Raw genomic sequence first — 15,455 nt, 5'->3', positions numbered from 1 at the left:
GTGTGTGTGTGCCGCGCGCGCGCGCGTGTGTGTGTGTGCGCGTGACTGTGTGTTTGCGGCTCTTTGTTCCACCACAGTACAGCGTCCCGCCTGAATTCAGTCGCAGTGCGTAACTGCTGTTGTAACTGGAAGCGAGAAGCAAGACACCTGCACATTCACCACAACACACACACACACGATCAGCCAAGATGAGCGTACAGGGCGACACGGACGACGTGTTTGCGCGCTGGCGCGACATCCTCGCAGCCATGCCCCAAGTGGAGTACGTCAACGCCACCTCTTTATGTGTGTGTGTGTGTGCGCGTGCGTGTGTGTGCGTGTTGCATGATCAACTGCACACTTCTCGCCATCACGCTCGTCGCCGTTGCTCACGCTGCGCTTTTGTCCTCCATCCTCCATATCCTCCATCTGCCATGTCCTCCACGCTCACCTTCCTTCTCTTGTTCTGTATGCTCAACTGACAGGGGCCAGCCAACCCAGGAGCAGATGGATGCGCTGAAACAGAACAAGGAGGACAAGAAGGCGTTCCTCGAGACCCTCACCCCAGACGAACGCAAGCAGGCCAAGACCATCGAGAAGGACTTCAAGAAGCAGATGAAGCAGGCCAAGCCCAAGCCCAAGCTGACGAACGAAGAGGCAGCAGCCAAGAAGAAGGAGGCTCAGGAGCGCGCCGCTGCCAAGAGAGAAGAGCAGGAGGCAAAGCAGCAGAAGAAGGAGTGCGTTGATCTGCGTTGTGCGTGCCGTGCATGTGGGCCGCACTTTTCTTCATCCACACTTCGCTTCATCCCCACCCTCGTAACCATGCCGTTGTCCACTCACCTTCTCCTTCGCCTTCTCACGCATCACCCCACATCACCTTCTCACTGCACAACCCCATTCCCTCCCCCCACTTCTCTCTGTCTCTCTGTCTCTCTCTCTCTCTCTGTCTCTCTGTCTCTCTCTCTCTGTCTCTCTCTCTCTGTCTCTCTCTGTCTCTCTGTCTCTCTCTCTCTCTCTCTGTCTCTCTCTGTCTCTCTCTCTCTGTCTCTCTCTGTCTCTCTCTCTCTCTCTCTCTCTGTCTCTCTCCTCTCTCTCTCCCTCCTCACTACCGTCATAACCTCCTCTTGGTGTAGAGCGACGGCCAGGGCGCAGACGATGGAGAAACCGCTGCAGAAGCTCTGCCAATGGCTCGGTATCAAGTGCAAGGTCGTCACAATCGACGACGAGACGTGCTTCGACGTCCTGGTGCGTGGGGTTCGCGCGATCAGCACTTACATTTGCGATCAGCACTTACATTTGCGATCAGCACTTACATTTGCGATCAGCACTTACATTTGCGATCAGCACTTACATTTGTCGCATCATCTCGCTGTGGTATTGGCTCACTGCGCCTGGTCCCTTCATCGCTCATGAACCCCCACCCCACCCCAACCTTGCGTCAACTGACAGCTGCCCAAGTGGCTGCGGGAGAACGAGGCGTATCTTGATGAGTACGACCTAGACGAAGGTAAGCTTCGATGAATGAATGGATGGAATCGGGAAGACGTTGTGTCGCGCATGTGTTGTGTCGTTGTTCCATGCTCATCTTACATACACCCACTCACTCACATACACCCACTCACTCACTCACCCCCTGCCGCGTCCTGTGGCCTTCCTTCAGGCACGATGACGCTTGATGCAGACGAACTGGAGATGGCGTGCACGGGCGGTGTGCTGGCGCTGAGCCAGAAGTACTTTGGTGAGGGCTTCACCACCGAGTTCCCCTTTGACAACTTGGTCGAGCGCGCAGAGACCGCGAACGTGCTTGCGTCCATGCAGGGCCTGCCGCCCTGGTACAAGCACATGTCGTACCCCCTGACGGAGGAGGAGATTGCCCTCGTCACTTGAGAGCACGTGCACCCGTGCCACCAGCTGGTGTACTTGTTTGTGTGGTGTGTGGTGAATGTGCATGGCTGTGATTGTATGATGTGATTGAATGCATGTTCGTATGATGTGAATATGTTTGTTCGTGTGCACGCATGTATGGCTGTGTATGTGTATGGATGTGTGATGAATACATGCGCGACGTAACGTGATGTGTAATGGACTTTTGTGTTTTGTTGACGTTTATTCACCTGTTGTGTATGTGTGTGTGTGTGAATCACATCACATGCTCCGCTACGCGTTGCAAACAAGCTTGGGTTGGATATTGAACCAAAACAGTCATGACCGTTGAACTACCCCGTATTGAGACACCAATACTGTTGAGTGGGCACCATCGAACAGCGGAGAGCACACAGTGCAATGCAGGACACAATAATGCAATGCAGGACACAGCGCAATTTTGTACACACACACACACACACACACACACACACACACACACACACACACACACACACACACACACGCACACACACAGAGGGCATCATCTCATGGCTCGCGTGCAGCCTGCACGAGCAGCTGTCTTCCTGTGCGCTGGCGTGACGGTGCCCACCCAACACCATCGCCACCAATCGCTGCCGACACCACCGCAGCGCCATGCGCGTGACTTGAGGCACCAACCCTCTCATCTTCGTGCTGGTGCTGCGTGTGCGCATCCATCATCCACCTTCCGCTGCCATCACGATCACCGCCACAATCACCCTCATCGCATGGTGGCCCCTGCCCCTCAACGACAAATTCGCGGTCGGTCAGAATGGACGAACGGTCCGAATAGCCACGACCAATACGGGCACGCGGGCGCGAATATGCGTGCGCCTGCTGCTGCTGCTGCTTCTTCTGCTTGCCACCATCGACATCGGCAGTCACCACCACGCCATCATCCCCAGGCCCAAATTCAAGTGCGCGCCGTGTGGGTCGCGGCTGCTGCTGCCGCTGCTGCGTCCGCTGTTGCCGTTGTTGCGTCTCCCCGTCGACCTGGCGTGTGTACACCGGCGGCCGCACACGCGGTTCTCCAGCTTTCTCCTCCTCCTTCTCCTTCCTCGAAGGCAGCTCGACCTGCACCTCCACATCCACGCTCCGGTCATCGTCACCATATTCATCGTCATAACCATAACCGCCGTTACCGCCGGCTGCCAAACGGAGAGCAGACAGCGGCCGCGCCAGCGTCGACACAGACGACGATGACGACGATGAAGTCGTGGAGAGGGACTCCCCACGTGCATGTGTGCGTGTGCGTGCGTGTGTTGCTGCTGCTGTTGTTCCGGTTGCCGACAGCATCGATGTCGATGACGCTGACGATACAGATGGGGCGGGCGAACGCCACGACGATTCAGAGGAGGAGAACGACGAAAACGATGATGCAGATGACTCGAGTGCAGCAGCAAAGTGGTCCTCGCGCACGCGCACGCCGGGGAACGCGCGCTTCTCTGACGGTGCAAACGGCACACGCGGCGGCAGTGCATCGTCGTCACCACAACCACCATCGCGAGGATAGCGGTGACGATGGCCACGGTTCCCCCGCGTCGTGGTGTTGGTATTGGCGGTGGCGGTGGAGGCGACACGTTCCATCAGGGTGGGCTGCTGCGCCACGCGTCGATCAATCGAGTCAATATGCTCCCTGTACGCATCTGCCAGCACGTCCTGTGTCTTGCGGAACACGAGCGTGTTCATGCGGCGGCGGGCGTGGATGATGGGGCCACGGTCGTTGCGTTGCACCTGCGTGCGCACCTGTTCGCGCACACGCGGGGAGGCGCCGTGTTGACGCGTCAATGCCGTCTCCTCCGCCACCAGCGCAGCGTGCTCCCGCTCCTCAAGCTGCCGTGCAGTCTGTCCATCGACGTGGGGTGGGGGACGGTGTTTGAAGAGTGAGAGATGTGTCAGTGTGGGAGTGTGTTGTGAGTGGATGTGAAGGAGTGAAGCGAGAGAGAGACAGTGTGTGTGTGTGTGTATGTGCGCGCGCGTGTATGTGTGTATACGCGCGTGCATCAGATGCCATGAATCCCTGATGCAATTGAGTGCATGTGTGTGTGTGTGTGTGTGTATGTGTGACCACCCACGTGTTCTGTCCTGAGTTTGGCTGCGCGCGTCTGGCGAACGGCCGGTGTGCGAAGACCACGCCCAACGGCAAGATATGCCTTGCGGTCAACATCTGCACAACCATGGGGAGGGGATGTGGTGATGTGTGTGCAGTGTGCAGTGTGTGTGTGTGTGTGTGCATGCAAGCATCCAGCCGTTAGGGGCGAAATAGTGGCAAAGCCACGGTGGAATACATGACAGCACATACGCACACGAACATTCCGCATCTCTGTCTCTCTGTCTCTCCCTGTCTCTCTCGTGTACACATGCCACCACCGTGTATTACCGTATGGGAGCTGCTTCTTTGGCGTTGAGTGGGCGAAAGGCCATCGCTGCTCGCGTTTCCGCTCCTTGTCCTCCTCCATCTCCTAACACACACACACACACACACACATTCACACGAAAAGTGCATGCGAAGGAGCAATGGTGAGGCAAGTGAGCGGGAAGCTTGGGCGGTAAAGGAACAAGAGTGCAGTACGTCTGCGCAACACACACACACATACGCGCGCGCACACACACACCTGCTTGATGCGGTTGATTTCTTCCGTTTTGTCCTTTGGTGCCGAGAGGTTGAATGGCCTTGGTCTCGTAATGCCACCGTCGCCCTGGCGCGCCTGATACGCAGCGGTGGTGATGTGAGCGTCTCACGATGTCGGTGACTAGAGATCGAGAACAGAGGTTGGGAATTCACGCACAACACGCAACACGAACGCACAACAGAGCGCACCAACACAATAGTACATATCACAACAAGCACACACAAACCACAACACAACACAACACAACACAACACACACACGTAAACCACAGAAGCACGAATGGCGTGGGTTGGACCTTGCGCTGTGCATTTTGCTTCTTCTTCTTCTCGTCAGCATGTCGCTCCGCCTTCTTCTTCTCCGTAAACTCCAAGATGCGATCTGCGATGGCAGTTAGAAGTAATGATGGTGGCAATTGGAGAGAGAACATGAGACGAGTGCTCGCATCAGTGCTGAATGCGCAGCAAAGACGGTGAGCGGCAGCAACACAACAACAACAACAACAACAACAACAACAACAACAGCAGCAGCAGCAACACAACAACAACAACAAGAGCAGCAGCACCAGCACCACATTGCATTGCATCTTCACTTACACTCCATTGCTCCCGGCGCCGCCACAGTCGCCAGCTTCTCCTCGGCCAAAATCCGCATTCTGAGCAGCAGCAAACGGCAGCAGTGAGCTGCTGCAATGGAACGCACACACACATATGTACACACAGCCACACACACAGACACATATACACACACACACACACACACACACACACACACACACACACACACACACACACACACACAACTACACACCCTCCCCCCACACATCGCCGAGCGCACCTGAGTTTGCGGTAGAGGTGGCGCTCCTCGAGCTGCTGCGTGCGATCCGGATCGAGCACATGTAGGGGCACCGGCCGGGCTTTGAACTGCCGTCGCACTCGTCCACCATCACCATCATTGTCTCCATCGCCCATGCAGCGCTTATGGCGAAGGCGGGACGCTGATCTGCCGCCTCCCTGGCGCTGTGTTGCTGAACTGTCTCCACTGTCGCCATCATCATTGACACCAACGGCGTCTCCGCATCGCTCCTGCTGTTGGCGTCGCTGTTCCTGTTCGCGGCGCAGCGCATCTCGACTCTGCATAAACTGAACACGCGCGCGCATGTGACATATGTGCATGTATGTGTGTGTGTGTGTATGTGACGAGCAAATGAGCGGGTGTGTGAGGGAGTGAGGTGCAGTGGCACGTGTCATCCATTTGAACACGCTTGCTTGACGTGTTGCTTGCACGTGAGCCAAGTGTACATCAATGAGTGCCTCTTGTGTGTCTTATGACTGGACATGCAAACAGCGCAATCCCACCTGCTGCTTCTTCGCCATCCACTCTTGTTGCATGTGCTGGTACAGTGGCTGGTGTATTGTGCCTGAGTTGAAAGGCAGATTGTGGCAGGCGTTGTTGTTGTGGATGAGAAGTGGCAGTTGCTCTGACGGAGGGGGGGGGGGATTGACGCTGAGCAATGCAAGAAAACAGCCACACATTGCGCGCGCACGTGCTGCACACACATCACATACATACACACACATCACACACACACATGCAGTGCACACACATCACATATCACACATCACACACACATACACATCACACACACACACACACCTGGTGGATCGCGCGCTCTTGGAACTTTGCGCAGCTCCGCTTGCGTTGCTTCCTCTTGTTTCTTCTTCTCCTGTTCATACTCCACCGCACCACGTGTTCTCCTGTTGACTTGCACAAAGGCAACCTGCGCCATGCCCACAGAGACCGCGTGTACGCACGTGCATGTGAGTGCAAACACGTGTGCACGAGACGACCGCAGCTATCCCCCCACACACACACGCACACACACACGCACACACACCACTCTTTTCAAACGCATGACTGGTCACGTTCATAAGCAGCGCACGCTCACCCTGGGAGGTCCAGGTGGGGTTCGCTCTTCCTCGTTGGTGTCGGTGAGGCTGGCCGCATCCTCACTGTCCCCGTACGCATCATCATCATCCGTTGCACATTCATCATGCTCGTCCGAAGAACTGCTTGCTGAGAATCCTGAGCCAATGCGAGCATACGTGACACAAGGCACACAAGACATGTGCAGAGTGAATCATAAGACAACCGTTGAAAGTACAGCAGCAAGTGGGTTGGCAGTTGCCGTGTAACCACACACACACACACACACACACGTACACACACAGCGCACTGACCATGCCACATTGTGGAGATGCGGTGCTGCGCTCGGGCCCTGAGCACCTCCTCGTCTGTGACAGGCTGGGGTTGCCTCGGTGGTTGCTGCATCGCGTATGTGGTGGCAGGCCTGCTTTGATGGGCTTCAGGAACGATCTGCAGCGTTGGCCCGCGTGTGGCCGGCAGCTGTGCAGCAGCAGCATACATGTTCACTGCGGGCTGCAAGTCTTCCACGCGCAACGGGCCGCGGCCGAGCCGTTGCTCCTGCCGATCGTACAAGCTACCCATCAACTCCAGCGTGGCTGCCCTGCTCTTCCGCAGGGCCTCCAACTGCTGCAGGTACGCTGCTGCTTCCTCGCCGCGTGCGCCGCCGCTGCCATTGCTGCCATTGCTGTCAGTGCTGCCATGAGCAGCATGCTGGTGGTGGTGTTCAAAACTTCGCATGGTTGTTGTGGTTTGGCACTGGACCGTTACCGAGAAAATTCGCCACATCATCCAAGACATATCAACACTGCGAGTGTGTGTGTGTGTGTGTCTGTGTGTCTGTGTGTGTGTGTGTGTGTGTGTGTGTGTGTCTGTGTGTGAGTGTGTGTGTGTGTGTGTGTGTGTGTGTGTGTGTGTGTGTGTGTGAGTGTGTGTGTGTGTGTGTGCTTGCTCCCCTCACTCTCCCCACCCACTCTCCCCACCCACTCGCACCACCCACCTCACACCTCACCTCGCACCATGCACTCATCTGCGTGCGGTTATGTTGGGGTTCGTGTACTAAGCGTTGACATCACGTGGGACAATCAATCAATAAGAAAACGCGCAAAAGTCAAAGGGGGCCAAAGTGGCCAAAGTGTAACGCGGGGAATAAGGAGAAGGCAAAACAAAAAGAAATAGCACGCAAGCGCGTGTCACGTAACAGCGGAGGCAGATAAACAGCGGGCGGGCGGGCGTGGGCTGAAGCGTGGCGGCCAAAGCCGAGAGCCAAGAACACACACACACACACACACACACACACACACACACACACACACACACACACACAACAAAAAGAACAGCCCGACAAACTAGGTCAGCAGCAACCAGAATAACGAAACACCGAACAAACAACAGCAGAGAACGAACGACACACCGACAGGTTGGAGGAGGTGTTCTCGGCCAGCCGATCCCACAACAACCGCAGGCAGCTTAAGAAGACAGCCATTGTTGACAGGGAGCTAGGAGAGAGAACAGGCGTGCAACAAAACCCACAAACCACAAAGATACGCAGACGTCTCAAGCAACGATGGCGCGGCATGGGGGTGCATGCAAAATGCGTGCGTGCGTGCGCGCGTGCGTGCGTCAGTCATCAAAAGACGTATAGAAAATAAGAAACCCACAGCCTTGCGGTAAGGAAAGCACCAATTAAGTAAGATCAGCAAGCAACAGAAACGCACGCACACACAACAAACGCACACAGGCCCACATACACGCGCGCATGCGTGCTCTCTTCGACTTGAACAAAACCACTGCCACCACCACCGCCGCCGCCATCAAGAACAGAACAGAGCTTGGGGTGGTGGCACACACCTGAGTGGAAGGGACACAACCACATTCATAACAACAACTGCATGCCCATCAGCACAAGCCAACAGGTGCGCAACAACCAACAGAGGAGGAAGGTGCATGGCATCCAATCAGCAGCAACCACTGATCACGGGAGATAACAGCGTGATCACAAGCAATACAAGGAGAAAAACAAAGCCACAGCAATCAGAAACGGATTCAGCAACAAGGCGCCCAACAACGACTCGACGGGAGAACAACCAACCAACCAACCAACCAACCAACCAACAGATAACTTGAAGTCACAAAACGCATCTTCAACACCGACCCTAGTGCTTTGGAGACAAACGGAAGGTAAGGGGAAAGTGACGAGAAGGAAGGGAGAAGCGGGCTTAGGAGGGAAGGGGGAGAGGCGAAATAAGCCAAAGGGCAACAAAGCACAGTCGAGATCGGGTCATATTCAAGAGGGAGGGGGAATCCAAGCGATAAAAGAGAAGCGTGCACACCGTGATGTTAAGTTAGTAAAGGATACACGCAAGCGCACACAGGCCAAAATTCGGTGGCAGCCAATTGCTTTTCCCCATCGCCCACATGGTTGTTGTTGTCATCGTCGTCGTCGTCGTCGTTGATGGCGGCAACAGGACAGTGACGCGGGCCCATCCCAGCCACTGCGCAGCCACGCTCACCAAATAACAACACACACCCACATGCACACCCACGCACAACCAGCAGCACCAGCACCACTGCGGGTCGCCCGTCACTGGCGCTTGTGCTCAAACACACTTTGGCCCGTTGTTGATGATGATGAGGTGGGCATGTGGGGAGCCGCACGAAGCGGCTGTTGTTGCTGTTGTTGCTGTTGTTGCTGTTGCTGCTGCTGGGTGTTGAAGGTGGGGAGGTTGAGCTGGTTACTGCGCAGCTTCTCACGAATCCGGTTGATGAGGCATTGGCGGTCGGCAGCCAGGGACGCCTTCTCCATGCGCAGCCAGTGGTGCTTCTGCTCAAGCCGCGAGATGAGCATGCCAAGTGTGTCCATCCGCTCCACTTGCTTCAGCCTGGCCAGTTGGTGCGTGTGCGTAAAAGGGATAAAGCCGTGGTGAGGAAAAGGTACAAGCGACAAGAGCGTGTGCGCAAACTCAAACAACATATACCCACACTCACACGCACAAACAATACAACACACACGCGCAACAAAAGCCACACACACACACACACACACACACACACACACACACACACACACACACACACACAAACATGCATCCACGTGCGCATAGACACGCACAAAAATACTCACTTGCGCCTGCGTGCCGCTTCGCGCGCCACCTTGCGCACATGCGCGCGCTTCTCCGCTGGCAGGTCGCGAACGCGTGGACGGCGGGGACGGGGGCGGCCCGTGCGCGCGCCGCTGTTGTCGCTGCTGCTGATGCTGCTGCTCGCCGTGCCATCGCTGCCATCGCTGCCGCCGCTGTTCCGCCTCTTCTTCGCTGCCGGTCGACGCCGCGTGCGGCCGCCGTTGCCGCGACCACGGCCACCACGGCCACCACGCCGGCCGTTCTTGGTGTGGCGGGACGGCGTGTTGTCAAGCGGTGGCATTGGCACCGGCAGCGGGCCGTGCAGGGATGGGCTGAAGCCGTCGGGCAGCAGCTGCAGCGGCTGCAGTGTGGACGAGAGGTGCGGTCGCTGCTGTTGTTGGTGGTGGTGGCGGGGTTGCATGGGGTATATGGTGTTCCAGCCGGGTGCGCCGGCGCCGCTGTTGGCGTGCTGGACGCGGTTACCACCATGACCCATTGCCGTGCCCGCACCGCTCATGCCGGCGCGCGGGCCCTGCAAAGCATACGCCTCTGGCGTCATGAGAGCACCGCCACGAATGCGCTGCTGTGGCGCCGTGTGCGACGACTGCGGCGGCATCCCCTGGGAAGGCGGCAAACCGGAGCCATTCGTGGTGCCCACAGGCGTGGTCGCGCCGCCCTCAAAGTACTGCATGAGCTCACGCGCGGTTTTAAGCATGTCTGCCAACGAACTTGGACTGGCCGGACCAGGAGGGACTGCCTGTACAACGCCAGTGCCAGTGGTAGTGCCGGACATGGGGTGGGGTGCCATTTGCTGCGGCTGGAAGGTGGTCCCGGTGACCTGCGGTGTTGGCTGGGCTGCCTGCCCATGCTGCCGTTGCTGGTCTGCAGCAAGCAGGTCCAAGAGCTGCCGAACCAGGAAGTCGTTTGACTCGTTCACACCCGCAGACGCCATCGGCGTCGTGGCTGTGGGTGCTGCTGGGTGGAGCATTGATGACGACGATGACACGGCGCCGCCCGCTGGTTGTTGCTGTTGTCGCTGCTGTTGGCTCGTGTATGCTTCCTGGTGCCGGTACAGCGTCTCTTGCAGTTGAGCAAGCACCGCACGAGTGTTATCCTCCTCCCGTTGCTGCTGTTGTGGCTGCTGTTGTGGCTGCTGTTGTGGCTGCTGTTGTGGCTGTTGCTGTTGATGGGGTTGGCCCAGGTTTGAGGCCGGATCTGGGTCTGGGTCCGACGTCGAAAACGACGGCAGCGGCCGCGCCGTGGTGGTCACGCTTGCGCTCGCTGCCATGGCGTGCTGTTGCTGCTCGGGGTGCAGGCGGCGTTGCCAGGCGGAAGACGACGAGGAGGAGGTGGTGGTGGGGGCGACGGCTGACGATGCTGCAACGCCCACGTTGGGCAGCGTCGGCGCTGGCGCTGTCGTTGATGGTGGTGTGCTCATGACCGCACTCGATGCAGGTGCAAACGGCGCTTGCGACGCAAACGACATGCTGGTCCCGTTACCACCCTGCTGCTGCTGCTGCTGCTGCTGCTGCTGCTGCTGCTGTTGCTGAGTCAGGGGCCCCAGCAACTTGGCCAGGTCCGTGAGCGTGGCTCTGGTGTCGGCTGTGTTGGTGGGCCAGGGCGTCGAAACCCCCGACAGCATCGCTGGCGACGCGCCAACCAGCTGCGGCAGACGAAATGCAGGGCTGCTCTGCAATTGTTGTTGTTGTTGTTGTTGTTGCTGCTGCTGCTGTTGTTGTTGTTGGTCTTGCTGTTGGTGCTGCACAAGATTGCCGGCGGCTGAGGAGAGGGCCCCCTGTTGTGTGGTGGTTGCGCTTGAAGTCGGGCTGAAACGCACGGGGTTGAAGCCGTGCTGGGTTATCATGCGTTGGATAAAAGACGCAGACGAGGAGGAGGAGGTGATGTTGCTGGCAGCGCTGGCGCTGGTGGGGTTGGTGGTGGTGGTGGTGGTGGTGGTGGTGGTGGTGATGGACGGGTGGTCGCGGCCAGCGCGTGCCAGGTTGGAGTCAGGGTCGGTGGAGGCGATGGACGCAGCGAAGAGGAAGTTGGACGCCATGGCCGGTGCAGACGTGGCCGCGGGCGTCCCTGCGCTGTTACCGTTGCTGGTGATGGTGCTGAGGTTGGTGGTGGTGTTGTTGTTGTTGGTGGTGATGGCAGCAGCAATGGACGAGGGGTTCAGCGTGGACACAAACGGCTGGGTGTGCAGCTCGGAATGTGTCTCGTGCTGGTGCTCCTGGTGCTGGTGCTGGTGTGGTTTGTGCTGGTGGTGGGCGGACGGCTCCCCAAACATTGGCGGCAAATCACCGGAGTGATTGAACATCTGGGGAAGGTCGCTGCTGCTGTCGGCCGTGCTGACGAAGCGGCGTGCTCCGGCTGGCTACGACTTGAGAGAAGGGGTGGGGGTCCAACTCTGTTTTAAGGCATGTGTCGAAGCATGCGTGTAGGGGTGTGTGTAGGGGTGTGTAGGCGTGTGTAGGGGTGTGTGTAGGGGCGTGTGGATGTGTGGAAAGGGTGAGGGAAAATGAACGACTGATGATCTTGCACAATCGCAAGCAGGCAAGTAGATTTGAGGATGCATGGATGCATGGATGCACGGATGCATGGATGCATGGATGCACCAAAGCCGGAGAATGCTCCGTGAAGAGGAGAGAGGACGACACACAAGAAACGATGACAAGGACAACAAACTAAAGGCAAACAACACATCGGATGGCGATTGGGGGGGGAAGCGACAGACAGCGCCCACAGCATCCACGCCCACACAGCGCAATCCAACGGACACAAAGCCGCAAAACTTCAGAGAGCGAAGCTGCCTGTTGGCAGCAAGTGTGCACACACGCAACAAGTCCAGCACATTGGACAAAACGCACGGGCAACACCAAAGACAAGGACAAGGACAAGGACAAGGACAAGGGCAAGGGCAAGGGCAAGGACAAGGACACACACACACACACACGCACGCACACACACACGCACACACACACACCTGTTGGGGTGTTGTGAGCGCGGCGCGGCGGCGACCGCTGTGGTCGTGGGAGAAGAACAAGAAGACGAGCTGTCTCTCCGAAGTGACGATTCCGTTGTTGCAGCTGCGTGCTGGTGTTGTTGGCAGAGAGGGATCGGGGGAGGATGTGGGAGATTGAGGGGTGGTGGTGCCGTTGTATGTCGTGTGTGTGAGAGAACGATGCAGCAATCAATGGTGGGCCGTGGCGGCGCGTGTGCTCTGCCGATCGAACCCTGCGCTTCTTGTCGACCTTGCTTCCTTGCTTCCTGCAGGTTGGTGCTTCAACTGCAGAGGGGCCAATGTTCTTGCACTTGCTTGCAGTTGGTTGGCAGTTCACAAACGGGGAGTGTACCGGGGGTCGCCAGATGCCTGCCAAGTTATCTTGCAGATGAGGGGTTGGATGGAGGGCGAAAAGGGAAAAAAATGCAACGGTGACACACGACGGCCGAACGTCATGCATGCATGAGCCAAGATGACACGGGGAGAAAAGGAGAGAGAGGAAAGGAGTATTTGAGAGAGAGAGGAGGGGGGGGGGTCGGTGAGTTGGTGCGCAGATGATTGCTCGGGATGGGTGTGGTGAGAGCGAATTGCGTCGTGGATGCGATGGTTTTGAAAACAAGGGAACAAAACAGAATGCAGCCCGATGATACGTGTGGCACGAGCAACACAAACAAGTGGTGTGTGGCGGCAAGAAGCGTGGCGTGCAACAACAACAACTAGTTGTGCGTGTGTGCGTGCGCGTGTGTCACATGAAAAGCGCGTGTGTCACATGAAAAGCGCGTGTGCCATGCAGGCCATGCACAGGGGCGGCCGCAACCAATGCGCGCGACCAACGCAAGTCACAAGGCCAGGACAGGCCACACACCAAGCAAACTCTCACCACACGAAACAGAAGTGCATGCGAAGGAAGAAGACAAAGAAAGGAAGCGGTGGTGGGTGGGTTGGGATGGGAGGAGGAGTGCACAACCGATTGCACGGCAACTCAGCAAGGAGTGCGCAGAGCAGAAGTGGGTTGATTGGTTGGCTGGTTGGGAAGGGAGGTTGGAATCAGGGGTCGCAGAAAGTGAAGCACACACACACACACACATGCTGGCTGGCGGTTGGTTGTGGTGTGCTCGTGTGGGAACCGCGTCACAGCAAGAAAGGAACGTGTGTGTGCAGGGATCGTGCTGAAGAGGTGGACAGAAGCAATGCCCACCACAGCACACAACAGCACACAACCAAGGGACGTACCGAAGCACAGAAAAAGCACAGAACAGCAGAAGCAAGTGCTGGTGTGGTCTTGGTTGTGTGTGTGTGTGTGGGAGAGCGAGAGAGAAAGGTGGGGAGGCACACAAACACACAGAGGAAGAGTGGGGAGGGTATTGCGAGCGACCCCGATGCCACTTGGGTCGGGAGCAATGCACGATGCGCGCCACGTATCGAAACACGCACACACGCACGCACGCACGCACACGCACGCACGCACGCACGCACGCACGGGGGAAGGAACAAGGGGGGTAAACAAACAAACAGCGAACGTTAACAAACGAAAACAGCCAACAAAGGCTCGCTCACCTGCGTGTTGTGGGTGGGAAAGAAACGACGTATGCGTGTCTGCGATCTGTCGGGGATGGGCGGGTGTCCTTGGGTTGCTGTTTTGGAGCTGGATCGGCTGGATCAAGAAAACGAAATGGATCGGGTGTGAGGATGGACGCTGGGATGGATGATGGGGGTGATGTGAGCAAGAGGAGCTTGGGTCAAGAGGCAAAAGAAACCAGAAAACAAAACGGCACCATGACTTGGCAAGCGTGAAATGGAACTCGTTTGGCTTTCACCAAGTGGTGCGGGCAGTGGTGCGAGCAGGTGTTTGTGCGACAAAACGCACCGCTGGAACGATGGCTTGGCTATTGTATTGGCTTGTTGTGACATGCGATGATGTGTGTGACACACAAACCTGAAGGACAGGCACACAACAAAACCCACCATCAGCAAGCAAGCAAGCAAGCATCGGCAAGAAAGCAAGCAAGAAAGAGCAGAACAGAAAGGAAAGGAAAAGGAGAGCAACAAAACAGCACCCAAACCCTGACCCACCTGTGTGGTGTGGATGGGTGGATGAGATAAATGCATCAGCAAGAAAAATGAAAGCTCACATGCATGTGTGTGTATGAGGTTGGGTCTCACAACAACAAAGTGTTGCTTTTCTCAAATCACACAACTTGCTTTTGCTTGCTTGCTTGCTTGCGGCGTGACTGACGCTTGAAGTTGTGGGGTGGCTGATCGCATGAGAAATTACCACCGACGTACACGCAAGCATTCGACCCTGTTGTGCCTTCGGCGGTGGCGAAGGTGCTTTGAACATGGACCGTATGCACGCGCATGTGGTCACAAACCGGGGCACAAAACAACCGTACCCGGTGGCGAATGACAGGTGAAGTGCAACGCAAGCAAGAAAAAACAAAGGGAGAAAATTATGGTTGTGCGCAAGCAACAAAGGAAAGCAGAACGACAAGCAGAAGCAATCCGAAGGTTTGGTACGTCAAACCGCGGTAGGCTGGCTGGCTGGTGTCCAACTACGTCGAAGGGGTCAACGGGGCAACCCCTGAACGCAAACACGAACGAAAAACGAACGAAAAACGAACGAAAAACGAACAACAATGAACCCAAACGATGCACCGAATTAGACATGCATGGGGCAAACGGAATATTTGTGTAAAACTTCACACAAAGCAACCGCTGGCACCGACCAAACGCGCTCAACATGACTTTGTGTGGCTATGTTTTGTGATGTTGTGAACGGTTGACGAGCAGGTCCGGATTTGTGTGTGTGTGTGTGTGTGTGTGTGTGTGTGTGTGTGTGTGTGTGTGTGTGTGTGTGTGTGTGTGTGTGTGTGTGTGTGTGTCGTCGTCGTC

The 15,455-nt window shown here is 56.8% G+C and overlaps 3 protein-coding genes across 3 annotated transcripts in view; 1 reads left to right on the top strand and 2 right to left on the bottom strand.

Moving 5' to 3' along the window:
- Positions 1–115: 115 nt before the first annotated feature.
- Positions 116–2,202, top strand: PTSG_06873 (uncharacterized protein). Its single transcript, XM_004992215.1, has 5 exons — positions 116–262; positions 465–716; positions 1,113–1,224; positions 1,429–1,486; positions 1,640–2,202. Exons 1-5 carry the CDS (start codon positions 189–191, stop codon positions 1,864–1,866), a joined length of 723 nt encoding a protein of 240 aa, XP_004992272.1. The 5' UTR covers positions 116–188; the 3' UTR covers positions 1,867–2,202.
- Positions 2,203–2,391: 189 nt separating this feature from the next.
- On the bottom strand, positions 2,392–7,204 carry PTSG_06872 (uncharacterized protein; the record flags this gene model as incomplete). The annotated part of the gene is made up of 11 exons (XM_004992214.1): positions 6,755–7,204; positions 6,463–6,599; positions 6,171–6,294; positions 5,873–5,934; positions 5,352–5,656; positions 5,111–5,169; positions 4,813–4,895; positions 4,500–4,592; positions 4,265–4,346; positions 3,960–4,051; positions 2,392–3,729 (listed from the first exon to the last, which is right to left on the bottom strand). The coding sequence occupies exons 1-11, from the start codon at positions 7,176–7,178 to the stop codon at positions 2,392–2,394; spliced, it is 2,799 nt and encodes a 932-aa protein (XP_004992271.1). The 5' UTR covers positions 7,179–7,204.
- A 1,817-nt stretch (positions 7,205–9,021) lies between these two features.
- PTSG_12498 (diphthine synthase) overlaps positions 9,022–15,455 on the bottom strand; it is a gene marked incomplete at its 3' end in the record, with an annotated part of 9,827 nt that continues 3,393 nt past the window's right edge. The window contains exons 10-11 of the mRNA XM_004992213.1: positions 9,562–11,936; positions 9,022–9,319 (exon numbers count right to left, since the gene is read on the bottom strand). Coding sequence (XP_004992270.1) covers positions 9,022–9,319; positions 9,562–11,936 — 2,673 coding nt within the window. The remainder of the gene's footprint in view (positions 9,320–9,561; positions 11,937–15,455) is intronic.

The sequence above is a fragment of the Salpingoeca rosetta genome, assembly GCF_000188695.1.
Source record: "Salpingoeca rosetta unplaced genomic scaffold supercont1.17, whole genome shotgun sequence".
NCBI classification, from domain to species: domain Eukaryota; class Choanoflagellata; order Craspedida; family Salpingoecidae; genus Salpingoeca; species Salpingoeca rosetta.
The sequence above is the reverse complement of the archived record's forward strand: the minus strand, read 5'-3'. Positions and strand labels throughout refer to the sequence as shown.

Bases quoted from the DNA above. Each gene is read 5' to 3' on its own strand.
- PTSG_06873 (XM_004992215.1), top strand. From the start codon at position 189: ATGAGCGTACAGGGCGACACGGACGACGTGTTTGCGCGCTGGCGCGAC. The intron at 263-464 runs GTACGTCAACGC...CTCAACTGACAG, and splicing joins GCAGCCATGCCCCAAGTGGA to GGGCCAGCCAACCCAGGAGC. The intron at 1,225-1,428 runs GTGCGTGGGGTT...GTCAACTGACAG, and splicing joins AGACGTGCTTCGACGTCCTG to CTGCCCAAGTGGCTGCGGGA.